This window comes from Aquila chrysaetos, chromosome 5 (assembly GCF_900496995.4).
Source record: "Aquila chrysaetos chrysaetos chromosome 5, bAquChr1.4, whole genome shotgun sequence".
In the NCBI taxonomy this organism is placed as follows: Eukaryota; Metazoa; Chordata; class Aves; order Accipitriformes; family Accipitridae; genus Aquila; species Aquila chrysaetos.
The window spans coordinates 52844882-52862887 of record NC_044008.1 but is presented as its reverse complement, the minus strand read 5'-3'; the positions used below and the strand labels follow the sequence as shown (position 1 = coordinate 52862887).

The 18006-nt window shown below is 53.0% G+C and overlaps 2 protein-coding genes across 3 annotated transcripts in view; one reads left to right on the top strand and one right to left on the bottom strand.

Moving 5' to 3' along the window:
• Positions 1-230: 230 nt before the first annotated feature.
• Positions 231-7325, bottom strand: RLBP1 (retinaldehyde binding protein 1). The gene is made up of 8 exons (XM_030013751.1): positions 7133-7325; positions 6226-6269; positions 5826-5954; positions 5348-5549; positions 4079-4257; positions 3212-3370; positions 2454-2564; positions 231-2343 (listed from the first exon to the last, which is right to left on the bottom strand). The coding sequence occupies exons 2-8, from the start codon at positions 6235-6237 to the stop codon at positions 2185-2187; spliced, it is 951 nt and encodes a 316-aa protein (XP_029869611.1). The 5' UTR covers positions 6238-6269; positions 7133-7325; the 3' UTR covers positions 231-2184.
• Positions 7326-9425: 2100 nt separating this feature from the next.
• The window catches only part of FANCI (FA complementation group I), a 26384-nt gene continuing 17803 nt past the window's right edge, over positions 9426-18006 (top strand). The window contains exons 1-13 of one of the 2 annotated variants that reach the window (XM_030014859.2): positions 9426-9602; positions 9730-9802; positions 10397-10527; positions 10939-11095; positions 11176-11233; positions 11693-11734; positions 12250-12373; positions 13295-13380; positions 14141-14273; positions 14505-14597; positions 15097-15233; positions 16059-16239; positions 16833-16920. In XM_030014859.2, the coding sequence (XP_029870719.1) occupies positions 9519-9602; positions 9730-9802; positions 10397-10527; positions 10939-11095; positions 11176-11233; positions 11693-11734; positions 12250-12373; positions 13295-13380; positions 14141-14273; positions 14505-14597; positions 15097-15233; positions 16059-16239; positions 16833-16920 (1387 nt within the window). In that variant the 5' untranslated portion in view covers positions 9426-9518. Of the gene's footprint in view, positions 9603-9729; positions 9803-10396; positions 10528-10938; positions 11096-11175; positions 11234-11692; positions 11735-12249; positions 12374-13294; positions 13381-14140; positions 14274-14504; positions 14598-15096; positions 15234-16058; positions 16240-16832; positions 16921-18006 lie in introns of those variants that run through there. The other variant, XM_041123717.1, reaches the window with a different exon arrangement.

The window sequence follows — 18006 nt, the reverse complement described above, 5'->3', positions numbered from 1 at the left end:
CATCTCCAGCCAGGACATTGACATCTTTGAGCCCACAGCATAGAAAAGCCCTGCCAAATGCACTACTTGACTGACACTAAGAGCTCACTGGTGTGTGGTGTTTTACCTATGGACCAAGTGAGACAGATGTGGAGGGTAACTGGGACTGGTGAGCCATTGGGGTGGCTGGGCTGGGCCAGGACTGTTGCTGCTCTTCCCCTGTAATGAGAATTGCTCTGTGGGAGGCAGTGTTTTGGGCTCCATCTCTAGTTTATTGGCCATTGTGATTTAGCTGTTAGATCTACTTCAAAACTCCTTCCTGGCTTGGTCAGAGTCACTCTGGGGGGAAGCTGAGGCTGGCATGGATCATGCTCCCTGCTTGGTTTGCTCTGCTGTTCTCCATCTCCCCATCATTGTAAGCTACTGGCTGACAATTTGTCCCAGCAGTGGTGAGCTGCCACAGGGACCTCCCAGGAGCTGTGCCTGTCCCAGTCCAAATCCCAGAGGCAGCAGTGTGGTGCTCCCTCTGTGTGTGGGGGGTTTTTTTGTTTGGTTGGGTTTTTTTTGTAGTCTTCTATTTTTACAAGTGAGCTGCAATTGCTCTGTGTCCCAAGCAAGCTGTGCTGTTGTTTTTGCACTGGCCTGATGGTTGTAGGGTTGTCACGTGTGGTTTCCTTCAGATGCCTCCAGATGCTTCCTGGCCCTGTGGAGAGTGCTGCACAGTAAGGAGCCAAACACAGCGGAGAGGTACTTTTCGCTCTCCCTCTGGGCTCTCGCACAAGGTTGGCACAGCCTCAGGCTGGGACTCGCCACGCATGGACTAGCCATGCTGGTGAGGCTGGAGAAAACAGATTTAACCCCAGTCGCCTCTGCCCAGACAGGCCCCATCCTCCCTGCAGCTTCAGAGCCGACATCCTGTTTGGTTTGAGCCTGAGCCAGTGCCCTGATGAATGTGGCTCTTGTCAGCACCCTCCACCTCAGCCAGCTTCGGGTGGGGGTCTGGTCTTCTGGCTGATGAAAGGCACCCGTGTGTAGCTGCGGGGCTGAGAGGGAGGGAGCAGGGACAGGGCATGCTGCAGGACCAGGTTAACAGACAAGAAGGTAACCTGGGCAGAGACCAGCAACTTGCTCCTCTCCAAGCTCTACTGCTGGCCAAGGGAGGAGAAGATGGTCTGGAAACGGGTATCTGATCAGCTCCTTGGAGGAGATCCCTGGTTTGTGAACTGGAACAGACTGCTTTGCCTGGGACGCAGCTACTTCTGCCTCCCTCCTCCCCATCCTGGTCCCGCTGACTCCATGTTAGCAAGGGCTGATCACCATTAGCATCAGGCACAGCTCTGTTTGCTGGGCGAGGACCCTCCTCTGCCCTGTGTGGTAGCTTTTGGTGGGGCTTCCCTGACTGAGCTCCCTCTCGTGATGCAGTGCTAGGAGAAACAGCTGTGCTGAGGCTTTTGAAGGATTTAGGAGGGTATGTTCTGCTTGTCTTTCACTGTCCTGCAGTTAAAATCTGTCTCCTAGTCTTAGTGGCTGCTGCAGCCTCTGTTCCTCCTCCCTGCCCGCCTGGCTGAGCAGGTATTAGGCAGAGCCAGCTGGGCCCTGTTTGCATCTTTTGGGCTGTTTTCTCTTTTCTGGTTAGAGCAGATGACTGACAATTGGGGGTCCTTGCCCAGCCATGGGGGAGCTCGTTCAGGGATGCAGGTATGATCGAGGTGGCCAGTTCCTTGGCCCCTGTGCCAAAGGGCAGTCAATGATGGGGGGACAGCACTGGCACTCCTGGCCTCCTTAGAACAAGCAGTGCAGCCAGCAACTGGGCCCAAAAAGCTGCACCCCTGTTCCTGGCCACTTGCCCCAAGGGACCCCAGAGCTCTGCTGTTAAACACTTTTTTTCTCCCTCGCTGTAGCCCTCCCTTCCCAGAGCAGATGCTCTCCTTGTCGTCCCACTGCAGCTTCAGGGTGTGCTGTGGGAGAGGGCTGGTGGCCTCCTTTTCCTGCTGGCTCCCAAGGGAAAGATGCTCTGCCAGGGAGGGACAGGGCTGCCAGGCAGCCCGCTGCCAGGTTTGGGGAGGGGAGGGACAGGCATGGAGCAACGTGCCCAGAGCGCTTCATCACGAGCAGTCATTCAATCAATGCTACAATAAGGAGGTGGTTGGGGTTAGAGGGCCACCTCTGATCCTATTTTACAGGGGAGGGGAAGCGGATCCCAGTTTAGAGTGCTGTGTCTTCAGCCTCAATGCGGGGCCCAAAGAGCTTCTCTGCAGTTGCTTTGCCGTCGTACTTGGGCAGGGTGCCACCAAAGTCTGCTGGTAAGATGTCAATGTCGATCTCCTGGTAGAAGGACTCCAGCTCCTCCCCGTGCACAAAGACCTGGTGGGAGACAGGAGTGACCCTCAGCAGAGAACCTGGGCAACTCTTCCCAGATGCTCTGTTTCACCCAGGGATGTGCCTCTGCCTCCAGGTCTCTTTCCCACACTCACCCTCTCCAGCAGTTTGCTCTTCAGGAAAGGTTTGACCACGTTGTAGGTGGTGGTGAAGTACCAAGGCTGGTGGATGAAGTGGACGGCCTTGAACCGTGCTGGGAAGGAGTCCTAGGATCCCAAACCCAGACACAGACAGTTACAAAGGGTGCTGGCCCTGCAGATCTGGGTGGGCAGCAATAGACACCCCAGCACTGCCATGGCTCCCCTTGCCCAATCTCCCCTTCTCTCTTTGATGGACCCAGAGGATCAGCTGTCCCAACCCCAGGACCACCAGGGAAGCTGAAGAGCCTCACAGATGGTTCATTGCTCCCACTCCATGAGAAGGACCACATCTCTGCTGTCCTCCTGCCCTGGGGAGAGCTTTGTCTTTGGCCTCTGGTCTAAGGGCAGAAATCCTGGAGCGCCTGTGAGTCTCTCTCCAGCCTGGATGGGGCTGGGCTGAGACGGTGGTGAGGAAAGGCCTCCAGGCCATGCTGTAGGATGCTGCAAGGAGTGGTGGTACTGCTTCTGGTTGGCCATTTGAGAGGGCAGGGGGCTGGGGCCAGAAAAATAGGATCCATCTTGCAGGATTTAGCCAATTAGCTGGCAAGGGAAGGAGCGTGTGCCAGGGAACAGCCTCTCCACGGTGCTTTCTCATGGTGCCAGTGTAGTGGCAATCCCAAACCCTGCTAGCCCTGCCTTTCACCCTTCCCTGAGCTCTCTGCTCCCCCAGGGCCTGCTCTGCCACTGCTGGGCAAAAGACTTTGCTACCTCACCTGCAGCATGTCCACCATCTTCTTGAGCTCAGAGGGTTTGATCCCTGATGCCTGCTGCATGGTGAAGCCCTTGAAGTTCTCAATGATGCAGAAACCATTGATCTGGGTCTCTTCATTTTCCAGCAGCTTCTCCAAGATAACACAATAGGCACGAAGGATCTGGTGGAGAGAAGCAGGTTCTGGTATTAGGTCTCACCTCCCATAGACCCCAGGAGGTTCCCAGGAAGACTCCCATGCAGTGTTAGCCAGGGTCTGCTTGACTCCAGCCTGCCTGTTGCAGCCAGCCCCAGGACTTCAGAGCAGGGAGGGCATTTAGGAGGATGCTCAACAACCACCATGTTCCCCTTTCAAGGTGGGCACATCTCAGGTCTGGATCAAGGATATGTTCCCACTGAATTCAGAGCTGAGCAGAAAGCGGAGCTTGGAGAACTTGTGAGTTACATGCCTGGAGACCTCTTTGCCAAGAAGCCCTTTCTGTGCCCTATGCCTCAGTTTCCTCCTCTGCCCTGTGGGTTCCTCCTTCCTCAAGCACCTTGGTTTTATGGTGTGGTGCCTTTCTTCACCTCGTGTTACCTGGGCTGGGGGATGCACACCTGAATTTGGCCTGCATCTTGCACCGTGTCAGGGGGAAGGAAGGTGAACCCTTTGGTATGGACCATGCTCTCCCAGACTCCCTGGAAGGATAAATTCAAAGGGCTACAGATCTGCTTCAACCTGGATTTACCGGCTGGAGGCTGCGTGTGGACATACGTATATGCGTGTCTAAGGGATGCTGCACTCAGACGTGCTGAGCGGGACAAGCCCAGGAGCAGGACCGTGCTGCTCTGGGAGTGACAGCTGGGCTGGGCTGGGCTGGGCTGAGCTGACCTCATCGAAGGTGATCTCTTCGTAATCCCAGTTCTCAATGTTGAAGAGCATCACAACCCGGCCATACTTGTCTCTGCTAGCCAGGATGCCGGGGTAGCCAGCTTCGATGGTGCTGCGCACGGCCTCGGGGGTCAGGTTGTCGAAGAGCTCAGGATACTGCTGGCGGAAGTTCACGTAGCCTGGAGAGAGGCAGAAATTGGGGAGGACAACAGCTGCTCGCCTGGCCTCGGGAAGTTGGGGAGGCCCCAGAGACAGGATGGACTGGCAATGGTGAGACATTGGTCCTGAGCCCGAGAGCTGCAGACCGGCTGTGCCTGGAGTCCACATGGGTCAGGTCTCCTCCAGCAAAGGTGGGGAAAAGGAGCTCAGCAGCAGACCAGCCTCAGCCCTAGCATGCTCAGCGTTATTCTCCCCATGCCAGGGGCTTCCCATGCCTGCCTTCTCTCTGACATCTCAACAAGCAGATGAAGTCATTTTTTCCCTCATTTCCCTTCTCCCCTTCCTCCTCATTTGGGTGATGTCCCCCAGCTCCCCTCCCTTGGCACCCTGCAGGCACAAAATAAGGAATCTCGTCCTGGGAAAAGTGGACAAACAAAACCTCTCGTCTGAGAGCCAGTGCTGATAATTACAACTCATTATCCTCCAGGCCAACACAAAGAAGAGCGGAGCCGGAGCCAGGCAGGTCCCTGCCGGCAGCCACCCCCCGGGCTGCCCTCCCACTCCCCCTCCATCCCTATGGGTCACTTTCAGTGTGGGGAGGGGGTGCCACAAGCCCCCCACCCTGCGCCCTACCCTTGAGGGGTCCCAGGTGTGCTGAGCCCACCAGGCACCATGCACAGAAGCATCAGGGTGGGTGCAGGACCAGCTCCTTCCAGGGATAGAGGGGCGTGTATAGGGTGTGGGGGTCTTGAGAGGATGCAGCCCAAACCAGCTGGGTTTGCTGCACAAATGAAATAGCCTGCCACCGCCAAATGCATTTTTCTTCCCATTTTGTCGGGTAAATTAGCAAGGAATGGGACTGTCCTGGTGTTGCGGGGTGCCTGGTATCGCCCTCATTTATTTCCTTCCCCATCCCAACTCTTTCCCCTGCATCCCAAGCCCTGCGTTTTTCTATTTATCCTCTCCTCATCTCCTTCCCATGCCAGGGTCCTGCTCTGCCAGCACAGCCCAGACCGGGGGGGCTAGGAGGCACCAGCACAGGACTGGGAGCTGCTGGTGGATGTGTACCCCTGTCCTCACCCAGCATCACAGCCTGGGACCCCTCCCCACCTTTCAGCAGGTCATAGGCCCTGTGGACGTCGAACTTGCGGGCGCGAATGAAGCGGAGGAAGAAGGAGTCGTCCTTCCCCTGCACTTTCTCGGCCACCGCCTTGCACACCTCCTCGCCGCCCGCCCGCTCCTGCACCAGGTCCCGCAGCGCCTTCACCGCCACCTCCCTCTGCTCCTCCGTCTCGTTCAGCTCATCCTTCGCCTGGAGGGGAGCAGAGAGGGGACCCAGCTCAGTCATGCCCCACACACACCCCAAAACACCCTGGAGGTCATTAGGCACCCAAAAGCTGGGGGAGTGTAGTGATGCTCCTTGCAGCATCCCAGTGCAGGGAGGGCAGGGTCATCCAAGTCCCCTACTTGCAGACCCTTTGGGGTAAGTGCAGCCCCTCCCAACACAAGAGCCCGTCGAGGGTCTCCTCTGGCCCCCAAGAAAGAGCAGGAGCCCTGGGCTGCACCTGCTCCCCGTGGCCGCCCTCACCTTCTGCAGGGTGTGCGGGGGGATCTTCTCACACCTCCCGAAGACAGGGCCATGGTCCTTGGTGGTGAGGCGCTCCAGCTTGGTGCGCAGGGCCTGCTCCTCCTCCGAGACGATGCGGAAGGTGCCCGTCTGGGGGTGAGGAGAGGATGTGGGGTCTCCCCAGCTCCCTACCCCGCTGCAGGTCTCCTGGGGTAGGGGGCTATGGGGAAGAGCAGAGCCTCCACACACGCACCCAAGGGCACGCAATGGGATGGGGATGGGCTGTGTGCTGCCCAGGCTCCCTGTCGCAGACCGAGAGCAGCTGGGGAGGCAAGGGGTGCGTGGGGTGCACCCCATGCCAGCAGCGCACAGAGGGGATGCTCAGAGCCCAGGGTTGGGGCGGTGCAGAGGCAGTACTCACAACTGTAGACATGTCGTCCTCTGTCCTCTGTTGGCTGCAGGACACTGGGAGAGGGAAGGATGAATCAGCAGCGGTGGGGATCCCAATGGCCTCCGCACCCCCCCCATGCCCCATCCCTGCCCCTCTTGTTCAGGCAGGGCTGGAGGTGTGTGCCCAGAGGACACCCCCAATCCTCCTCGGCTCCGTTACGTACTGCCCGCATCTCTGCCTGCCTGCTAGGGGCTGAGCAGCCTGAGAAACACCAGGGATGTTTGCAAAAGCAGCTTAAAAATGTGGGTATTGATCATCTGACACGTTCACACTTTTTTTCCGGCTTTGCCTTTCCGCTGGAGATTGGGGGCATCTCATGGGGACCTCCAACCCCATGAGCTCAGCCAGCGCTGTTTTGTCTCAGACCACCTTCATACAGGCAGAGGCAAGCACCCAGCTTTGGCCAAGGAGCCAGCCAGCCAGCTTGTGCTTTTTTTGCCTTTTATTTCTACTACCCCGTTATCCCCAGAGTGTTTCCCAAACCCTCGAGCCCCGCTGCTCCAGCCCAGAGCCCATCGCCAGCTGCAATGCTGGACTGCAAGCCTCGGCATCTTTCCAACGTGGTCTGGGTGAAACACCTCGTTCCCATGCATGGGGAGGAGGGAGAGGGCTGCCTTCATCCAGCTTCAGCACCTGACCCTGCCCCTGCCCAGCCATAGCACCAGCTCCAAGGCCAGGCTGTGCGAGGGATGCTTGGCTCCAGTTCAGCCACTTCCCAGGGGCATCTTCTTCCCCACCAGCTCCTGGGGAAGGGATGGGCATCCCCTTTTTCCAGCCACTAAAAGCAATCCCAACCCCGGAGATGCCAGGTTAAGGGAGGTCGGGATGATGGTCTCCAATGAAGTTATTTCAGGTGGAAAAAGTCCTGGATACTCACCAAGGAGAGGAAAAGCTGAACCGTCCGCAGAGGGTCAGTGCACGGGGCCGAGATGGACGCACGGACGGCAAGGCTGGAGTGGAGCAGCAAGATAGCCGGGCGAAAGCTTTGTAGAGTCACCGGGTTGGGATTAGACCGTCACAAGGCATCAACTCACTGCAGCTTTGTAATTAAGTCAGCACAAACCCAGGCAAGAAACCCCATTAAAACATTACAAAAGGCAGCTGAGGAGAGGGAAGGAGGGAGCCGGGGCTCCGCCGGCAGGCCACAGCGTGCGTGGAGGGGCGGGCTGGGATGCCGGACCCGATTAACGAAGTATAAAAGCTTCTCGTTGTGTAACTCGCTCATTAGCACAGGGCAGGGGCAGAGGCAGAGGCAGGCAGTGGGCAGCCTGCCATCCCCGCCTGCTCCCCCGGGGAGAGCGGGCCAGGTCTCTTCCCCTGCTTCTGCCCCAAAAAGCCTGGCAAGGTCCTGCTGCGAATTTGGCCGCATGAGCAATGTCTGGCTGCGGGGATGGGTCCAATGGCAGAGGATGCTCCTGGGGTTGGTCCTGCCTGGGGCTCTCCGACTCCTTCCCAATAAGGCCACCCAAACCAGCAACCACATAGGGCCCCTTTCAGCTTTTAAAATAAAAAACCATGGACAGGTGGCTTTTTTTTATCATGCCCTTGAGTGATGGTTTCCTGCTCAGAGCTTTGGGAACTGGAACCCAGTCCACCCCTGGGGTGATGCCGTGGACCCACGAGGCAGGGGAGCCCTGGGATGTGGCAGGGCCCACGCTGAGCCCGTGAGCAGGTGCAGCGGGACGAGGCTTTTTGGGCGTCCACATCCCAGCATGCTGAAGCTGTGTGGGGCAGCGGAGCCCTTGCAGCCTTAACTCTTTTTGGGCCCAGGGTTGCGGGAGCTGGGTGAGGATGTGCAGAGGATGGGGCTGTGCACAACTCTTTCCCCAAGCCTAGGAGAGGAGCTCGGCTGGGCATTTACCACGATGGGGATTTTGGGGAGGTGGCAGGGCCAGGCTAAGCACCAGAGCAGGACCGAGGGGGCTTACACAAGGCATGTTTTGTAACGCCACTGGGATTTACGGATTTGGTTTCCACGGGGCTGCCCTGCAAACAGAGCCGAGACCCCGCTGCGAGGGAGGGAGGAGGAAGGCACGAGACTCCAGATGAAGGGCAGGGGGGAGCGAGGAGGGAAAACCCGGACCTGTGCCAAGACCCCGGGCAATGCCGCCGTGGCCAGGGGCACCGCATGCTCCTCTCCACGGGAGATCCCCCCGACCTCCCCATCCCCTTCCCACGCCAGCCCGGGCGCAAGGCTCAGCTCCCTCCTAGTGCTTGTTGGACGTTTGTCTGCAGTCCATGACAGGGGGACACCGTCAGCGGAGGGCTTCCCCGACAGCCCTGTATGGGGGTGGCAGAGGGGACCTGTGCTCCTGTGGCCACCGTGGCGACCTGGCCATCATGCTCATTGCAGATAAAATAGTTTTGCGGATTCACGCGCAACCCCTGGCATCACTGAGTGTGTGCTTTGTCCAGGGAAAAGGGGTCCTGGGAAAGGTGGTGGCCCCAAGAGGGACCCACCCAAGGAGGACCCACCCCAAGGTGTTGTGGCCAAATCCCTTTGGGGATCTCTCAGCCAGGTCTGGTTATCCCCCCCGCCACGGCCGCTGGCCCCAGGCGAACCCGCTCCCCCTTGCTCGGCAGCATCCGCTCCGCTCCCCGTGAGCACGGGGCTTGCAAAAGCTCCCACGCTGTGCTGGCACCGTATCCTCCGGCTAAATCCCGCTGCTTAAAGGCGGGCTAAACCTCCTCGTGCGCCCAAGGCCACCCCTCGTGCCCCCTGGAATTAAGGGGTTTACTCGAAGATATCTGCACCCCACGTGGGCGGCACTCGCGGGGACCGGGCACTGCTGCTGCTGCTGCTGCGGGGTGGCCCTGAATGGGCGCTTTGTGCCGAGTGCCCCAGTCCCCCCCCGGCTGCCCGCCCCATGCGCCTGCACCCCATGCTGCCTGCACCCCGCACTGCCCCGCGCCCCACGCCACCCCGCGCCCCCGTGCCGCCTGCACCCCCACGTGCCTGCACCCCACGCTGCCCTGCACCCTGTGCTGCCACGCACCGCGTGCTTCCCTCCAGCCCACACCGTCCTGCCCCCCCACGCTGCCTGCACCCCGCGGGACTCGAACCCCTCGTCTCCCGGGGCGGCCGGAGGAGGCGGGAGCGGCCGGTGGCGGGGAAGGGAAGTGAGCGCTCGGGGGCGGGAGCTGTTGCCCGGGTGACGGGCCGGCACTTCCGGGCGGGAATTTCGGGGTGACGGAGCTGAGGCCCGGAGGGCGGCGGCCGCCGGCAGCGCGTCCCCGGCCGGGCCGGGCTCCTCCGCGGCCCCATGGCCCAGCGCATCCTGGCGCTGGCGGCCGAGGAGGTTCCCGAGCGGCTCCAGGAGGCCCTGCAGAGCCTGGGGGAGGGCGAGGTGCGGCGGTGCCCGGCGGGCTGGGTCCCGCTTGCGGGGAAGGGGAGGGGCGTGCGCCCTGTCAGGCGGGCGAAGGCGGCTTCTCCTCGGGTGCGGTGCAGGTCACAGCGTCCCCTTCTCATTGCAGCTGGGCGATATGGTGACCACGCAGGCCCTGAAGGGGAAGGAGACGGCAGCTTTGCTAAGAGGGATCTTCAAAGGTGGGTGATCTCTGAGCTGTGCTTTGGGGGGGCGGGGAGGGGACGACTGTGGCCCCAGCCCCGCTGATTGCCAATGAGCCGGTGGGTTACAGACTGGCTGGGTGAAGTAAGTGGTCAGCAGCACAAGGAAGTGTCAATTTCGGTAAAAACCAGCTCCTCAGGGCTGTCGCGGGGAAAGATGACATCCAAAAATAGATATGGGGAAATAGGAAACTGGACTAATATATTTTTAATGAACTGTTGTAAGCAGGCTTTGCTTTTGGGAGCCCTTAGGTACCTTGCAGTAGAACTGGGGTGGCCAGCTGAGACTTAATTGCCAAGCTGATTCTTCTCAACATTTTCACACTTCCTGATCTCCAACAGCAGGTTGAGTGAACCACAGGGTGTGATAACAGGGTTGAGTTGAGCTTAGCTGTTTATCCACGAGTTGTCATTTTCTGTGCTCTGTTTATCTGTTTTGTCAGATAGATAAAACAGGGAGTTGCAGTCAGGTGACAGTTTAGCCCTGCTAATTTCTTGTTGTTTAGCAACATGTTGTTGCTTAAATACCTTTTTTCCCTTCCTTATTTGTTTTATTTATTTTCTCATTATAAGGCTCCCCTTGTTCCCAGCCAAGCGGTGTTCTCAGGAGGCTTCAGCTTTACAAGCACTGTGTCCCGCTAGTGGAGTCAGGGGACCTGCATTTGGGCAAGGTGTCTGAAATCATAGGACTGCTGATGCTGGAGGTAGAAGCTCATTTGGTCTGGCTTTCCTGGGCTCTGCTGGGTATTGTTTCCTATGTAGATTGCGATACTTCAGTAGGTCACTGAGGAAAATGAGTTGTGTCCTTTCCACAGATCTATCTACTCTGGACTAAGCTCGTGTTGGAATTTGCTGTGTGTGTAAATGTGAATATCTTTGGATATTTAGGCTGAGACTCAAAACTCCAAACCTATAATTACATCAGCTTGATTTACTGCTCTGTTCTATAAAGGACAGTACAAAATAGAGATGTTGGGGCTGAATTCCCCTTTTAGGGGAACATTTCACTTAAGAAATATTGCCCTTTTTTGCTGGGTTTTGGTGACAGTTTGGATGTATACGTGGAATTCTGTGCACTGCCTCAGGCTCTTTCACGTTGTTCTATCTTCTCCCAGGCTCGCCAGCTGCCAGGCCATGCGTTGGCTGAGCTTGCCACACTGTTTGTTGATGTTATTAAAGGCGGCAGCCTGTCTAACGGGAAATCCTTGGAGTTGTTTTCCACTGTTCTCACTGCATTGGCCAGTTCAAAGGAGAGTCTAGCTTATGGGAAAGGTAACCCCTCTCAGTTCCTTCTCCCCAGCCTGTCCTCCCTTCCTCTGGAATCAGCTCCTAAAAGACTTTTGCTGTTTCAGGTGAATTGAATGGGGAAGAGTTTAAGAAACAGCTGATAAATACCCTGTGCTCCAGCAAGTATGTACATCTCTGCCAGCCCTTAGTCGCATGGCAAAACAGCGTGCTTCATATTGTGCTTTGAAAAAGTCATCATGATGAGCTGGATGTCACTGTCTGTGTCCTGTTTTATCATCTTTGAATCTGTGCCCTCCGTGATGGTGTCTTCTCTGGCTGGGAAGGCATGGGAACACCCTGTTCCTAGATATTGTAATAGTGTTGCTTGAACTGATCTCAGGAAGTGCTTGTTTTTATTCCTTTCTTGGCATTTGTTATTGTGGGGGCTGGGGCATTTCAGAACCATTATAAGTCTGGGTGGTTAGGGTGGCAGTGGTGATTTCTAGTGGAAATCTGTGTTCTAATCTTAGTATCAGAATGTAGCAGGGAAATGGTGACATTGAATAATTGTGTGTGAGTAGGGAAGGGCTAAGCGGTAATTCTGCTTGCTCTCAATTTTCCAACATATTTTTGTTTTATCAGGTGGGATCCTCGGAGTGTAATACATCTTGCCAACATGTTCAGGTAATTTTCTTTCCCTTCAACATCACCACTTTCTTGTGCTGTAGTCACATCCATGTCCTATTTCACATGTAGTTTGGGGCAAGTACAAATAGGAGGTCTGACCATACCAGGCACAGTCCCATGGATGGTTGGTTGATGAACATCCACATCAGATCCATTTGGATACAAAACGCAGCTGAGCAGGCATGTCCCAAAGACTGGGCATACCTGCCCAGCTAGGCAGGTTTCACTGGACATCATGGTTTTTATTCCATGTGTGAGTGAGCCTTGGCAAATTAACAATACATTAATGAACAAGCATAATGTGGAGGAGATCTAAGCATCGAAGGTTGAAGAGTATCCTGGGGCAGTGATAAGGTATTAGGGATCTGTAGCAACTGCTTCTGGTAAGGACTTTAGGAGCACTCCCTGCCTGTCTGTATGTTAGGACCCTTTGTCTAGTTATGGGTTGAATCTGCTGTGGGATTCTGAAGGAAATTAGCAAAAATGATTAGGCTGTATCTTTGATCCAACAGGGATATTCCACTATTGGGAGAGGAGCTGCAGTTTGTGGTGGAAAAGGTCCTTAGGATGTTCTCCAAATTAGACCTGCAGGAAATTCCTCCTCTGGTCTATCAGCTGCTGCTGCTTTCTGCAAAGGTAAAAGCTCACGGGAGCTGGCCTTCCCCTAAGTATATACCATGAGATAAAAACATGTACAGACTGAGCTATAGGCTGGATTTTGGCAGGGATTCTGATTGTTCCCAAACTGTGCTGTGGGGAGCAGGACACAGCAGGACATAAGTAGGTTTTTTTTTTTTCCTCTTAACTCCCTCTAGCCTGAAGAAGCTGACTGCTCAGAGGAAGATACAATCTTGATCTTCCTTGTGGGGAAAAAAGGACACTTGGGAAATAAGGGACGAGCATAGACCTAGCAGACAGTAGAGAGGATTGGGGTTTTTTGGTGTTCTTAAGCGTGGTTTTGCTCACGCTCTGTGGTCTGCACGCTATAATAGCTCATGCAGTATGACTGTCTTCTGGGTTGTAGTCTGACTTGTACTGGAAATGTCTCATCTCTTGTGCTCTTCCTGCAAGCAGAAGCTGCCAATGACATCTCTGCCATTTGACAGGGTGATCTGGCTCTTTTGTTTGCTTCATTTATGACCAAGTCAATGCCAAAATGATCCAGTCAAAGACAAGATCTTTGTGTGTTATAGGAGGTCATTTGGGTCTACTGGCCAAAATGTATTGTTAGATTTAAGGTTAGGAGTCTGAAAGCCTTCCCAATTGATTATAACATAAAGGATCCTTTCTAATTAATAACAACTTTTAAAACAACCAGAACATCTGAGAGCTTCAGCTTCTTCCAACTCTTTGATAAGTGCAGTCAAAGGAAATACGCAAACTAAACCAGAGTTGCTTCATCTGGAAATGACCGGCACAGGAGCCCTCCCCCACCTCAGCGATTTATGAAGGGAAATGAAGGATACCATGACATTTGTAATTGGTGTGGGAATAGAGTGTAGTTCTCTGGGATACTGCAGGCCCTGCAGTGGCTTAATGTAATGTCCTGCCTTGCAGGGCAGTAAGAAGACTGTTTTAGAAGGAATCATCAGTTTTTTCAATCAGTTGGATAAGAGACAAAAGGAAGAACAGAGGGTTCCACAGTAAGTTCTTTCTCTGTCATCCCCTTTCTTTACTACGTGGGTATTTGTAGTCACCCTGGTCCTGCCCAGGTGTCATGGTTTAACCCCAGCCAGCAACTAAGCACCACGCAGCTGCTCACTCACCCTCCCTCCCACCCAGTGGGATGGGGGAGAAAATCGGGAAAAGAAGTAAAACTCGTGGGTTGAGATAAGAACAGTTTAATAGAACAGAAAAGAAGAAACTAATAATGATAACACTAATAAAATGACAACAGTAATAATAAAAGGATTGAAATGTACAAATGATGCGCAGTGCAATTGCTCACCACCCGCCGATCAACACCCAGTTAGTCCCCCAGCAGTGATTCCCTGCCCCCACTCCCCCCAGTTCCTATACTAGATGTGACGTCCCATGGTATGGAATACCCCGTTGGCCAGTTTGGGTCAGCTGCCCTAGCTGTGCCCTGTGCCAACTTCTTGTGCCCCTCCAGCTTTCTTGCTGGCTGGGCATGAGAAGCTAAAAAATCCTTGACTTTAGACTAAACACTACTTAGCAACAACTGAAAACATCAGTGTTATCAACATTCTTCACATACTGAACTCAAAACATAGCACCGTACCAGCTCCTAGGAAGACAATTAACTCTACCCAGCTGAAACCAGGACACCAGGGCTCCTTGAATTTGAATTGTTAAACCTCGTACAAGTATGTCCTCCTTGATATATAAGAAATGATTTATGGCTTTGGATGGCTTGGGTTTTTTTTCTGATAAAACTTACAGATCAGCAGACCTTGAGATAGCCACAATGCCCCTAGACCAGCTCCGCCATGTGGAAGGCACGGTTATTCTCCATATTGTTTCTGTTATCAACCTGGATCAGGACCTAGGCGAGGAACTAATCAGACTTCTAAAGGTACAATAAAGATGGAGCAGGCACTGTTCTTAAAGATGTCGGAGCAGCATTTTTAAAAATTAATTGGTTATCTGTAGAAGGGATTTAATAATTTTTATGATCGCAGTCATGTTCACTTTAAAAAGTGCTACAATATGTTTGAAGAGCTGTGTGCCTGATAGTTTCCCTGAACTTGCAGGATGCTGCAGTTGAAGATAACAAGCTTTCTGACTGTTGCTTGCCATTTTCTAGACTGAGCAACAGAAGGACCCTGGTAGAGCCCTGTGTCCCTTCAGCGTGGCTCTTTTGCTATCGGTTGCAGTAAAACACAGACTGCAAGAGCAGGTATGTGGGTGATAAGCTTGCAGAGAACTTCCTTGGGGATGTACGCTGCACTCCTTGTAAAGGAAAGGAAACATGGTTAGGTCATAGTCCCATCAGAATTAGGCTTAAAATGGTTTCAGGATGCTCATGGGGAGGCAGTTAGATCATTGGTACGCTGTAGTTTACTGAACACTATAAAAGACCCCAGAGCAATATCAGAATTTTCCAGAGCTGTGATTCTTGTGCATTGGTTTTGTAGGATGAGAAAAAAAGCAATGTCGTCTTTTTTTAATGTTTTGGCTCTGTGCTGGCCACCTGAAGAGCATCTGGCAGCAAGTTACCCTCCTTGAGGCACTTAATGAGGTTGGTGTATTTGTCCTGAGAAAGAATTGAGTTAAGATTTTTGGCAGGCTGTACTGGTACTTGTGCTCTGGCTGGTGCTCTTACTGGAATATACCCAACACTATACAGGTCCCATTTCAAAGATCATTTCCTCACACTCAATGATTTTATGTTCCAGATATTTGATTTCTTGAAAACATCAATCACAAGAAGCTGCAAGGACCTGCAGTTCCTTCAGGCTTCCAAGTTTCTGCAGGATTTGTTTCCTCAACAATATGATGTAACCGCTGTAATTCTGGAAGTGGTGAAAAATAGGTGTGTTATTGCCACATGCTGCAGAATGCTCAATGGGCTTTGGGAGGGGAGAGAGTTTCAGCCTCACTAGGATGCTCTGGGATGCTAAATACTGCTGACCAGGTCAGCAGGGAACAGTGTCAAAATCCAAAGTTTTTATCCCAGTTTTATATTGGTGAATTAAAAAAAAAAAAGCAACAAAATGCAGCTGTATAAATCCACCCCCTCTACCTCAAATCTCGGCATCTGGTGGTACAAAGGACTAAACTGATTGGGACCCTATCTGTTTCTTACTGGTAAAGCAGCTGACAGTATGAGTCATGCTGCCGGCTGTAGTTTGTGTTCTGATCAAGGGATGAGTGATAGGTTCACTGTTTTCTTCCCTCACATGGTTAGTCCTTTAAACATCCTGTGGGGTAGCTCTGTGATCTGTCACTAGTTGTCCTTTAGTTTGATGCGAGGCGTTCCTCTTCTGTCTTCCTCTCTGACTTGGAGATCTCGGGATCAGTAGGATATTTGTGCATCCTGACTGTAGCCTACTGTCTCGTTCAGATCAGACTTGAGTTCATATCATTCCCCATAGTGAGGAAAACTTCAGACTGGAAAGGAAGTCTGATGATTGGAGAACCAGGACTGCAAGACATGTTGTGCTGAGCACCTGTCCCTCAGCCTAAAGACAGTCATAGAGCTGTGAGGGATGTCATCTTCCCTGGAGTGATCAAGCATCTCTCACTACTGCTTTGGACCCGGGAATGACTGCGGAAGATTTTACTTTAGACTGCTCTAATCTAAACCTTTTCTGTGACTAAGTTGTTTCTTTCCTTGTCTGTTTCATGTTTTCCTCAGTGCGTTTGGCTGGGACCATGTTACTCAGGGTCTGGTGGATCTTGGCTTCAGCCTAATGGAATCATATGAACCAAAAAAGCCCTTTGGAGGAAAAGCTGCTGATACCAGTTATGGCCTTTCAAAAACACCAGCTCAGCAGGCTTGCAGACTGGGAGCGAGTATCCTGCTGGAAACGTTTAAGGTAGTGTATGTTTTGGAGAGGGGTTTTTTTGGGCGGGGTGGGGGACTCTGTTCTTATTCTCTCGTGGTAAATGGTGTCAAAACCTTGTCTGCTGTATCCATCATGAGTGTTTTACCAAGAATACTAGATTTAGTCTCCTATTTGCCCCTGTCCAGCTGGAAGAGGCCATCCTTATAAAGACCTAATCCTAATTTCCTCCAGCTACCATGATACTTGCATAATCCCTATTACAGTTTCCAAGAAACTGCAGAGAAGGTAGAGAAATTCAGAGGTACAAAGAAAATCTGTCAGAGGTAGGATTGAAACTAGCGTCTTCACTGAAGTGGTAAATTTGCATCCCACAGATGATCTGACGCATTATGTTCTGAGTATACTGTGTGTGCGCCTCTGATGTGCTGGTTCTGATTGGCCTGGGATGAAATCTGAATTGATCTGCGTGAATTTAGCTGAAAGGGGACTTCTGGCAACCGGTCACAGCTTACCTGTCAGATCTGGGTTTGCTTTGTACTGCACAATGCCTGTGCTGTGAGGTATAAGAATATCTGAAACTTATGTAGGTTTTGATTTTTATTTATTGTTCTTTCTCATTTCAGGTTCATGAGCCCATCAGAAGTGATATTCTTGAGCAGGTCCTGAACAGAGTCCTCACAAAAGCAGTGTCTCCTGTCAGCCACTTCATAGGTAACAGGAAAGAGAGAGAAATTTGTCCTGCTCCGTGGACACTCAGAACATAGCTTCTCAGAACAAGTTACGGAATCATAGAATAGGTTGGGTTGAAAGGGACCTTTAAAGGTCATCTAGTCCAACCTCCCCTGCAATGAGCAGGGACATCTTCCACTAGATCAGGTTGCTCAGAGCCCCATCCAACCTGACCTTGAATGTTTCTGGGGATGGGACATCTACCACCTCTCTGGGCAACCTGTTCCAGTGTTTCAGCACGCTCATTGTAAAAAATTTCTTCCTTATATCTAATCTAAATCTACCTTCTTTTAGTTTAAAACCATTACCCCTTGTCCTATAGCAACAGGCCCTACTAAAAAGTTTGTCCCCATCTTTCTTCTAAGCCCCCTTTAAGTATTGAAAGGCCGCAATAAGGTCTGCCTGGAGCCTTCTCTTCTCCAGCTGAACAACCCCTCTGCCTGGAGCCTTCTCTTCTCCAGCTGAACAACCCCAACTCCCTCAGCCTTTCTTCATAGGAGAGGTGTTCGATCCCTCTGACCATTTTTGTGGCCCTCCTCTGGACCCAATCCAACAGGTCCATGTCTTTCCTGTGCTGAGGACTCCAGAGCTGGATGCAGTACTCCAGGTGGGGTCTCACCAGAGCAGAGTAGAGGGGCAGAATCACCCTTCCTTGACCTGCTGGCCACGCTTCTTTTGATGCAGCCCAGGATACAATTGGCTTGCTGAAGTTCCTGCTGAAGTGACCTGAAGCCAAGAAAATAGGTTGTTCCTTCCTCTCTTACTGAGGTGTTAGCTGCATCAGATTACCTTGTATTCATCACAGGTGAAAAATATGTTTGTAGGCCGTTGCCATGGAACAGCTGATGCACAGAAAGTTGGTATCCGTCAGTCAGTAACTTGTTACACATTCCTAGCCTTGCCTTCCTCCTTGTCCTTGGGCAGGTACTAGGGAGTCGCTGGGGCTGCTGAGATGCCTGTGCTGCAGCCTTTTCTCTTATACCTCAGTGCCCTCTGGTGGGGTGAAGCCCTTCAGCCGGGTTGTGAGCATTTTACACTTTGTGCCTGCAGCAGAGCTCAGATTTTTAT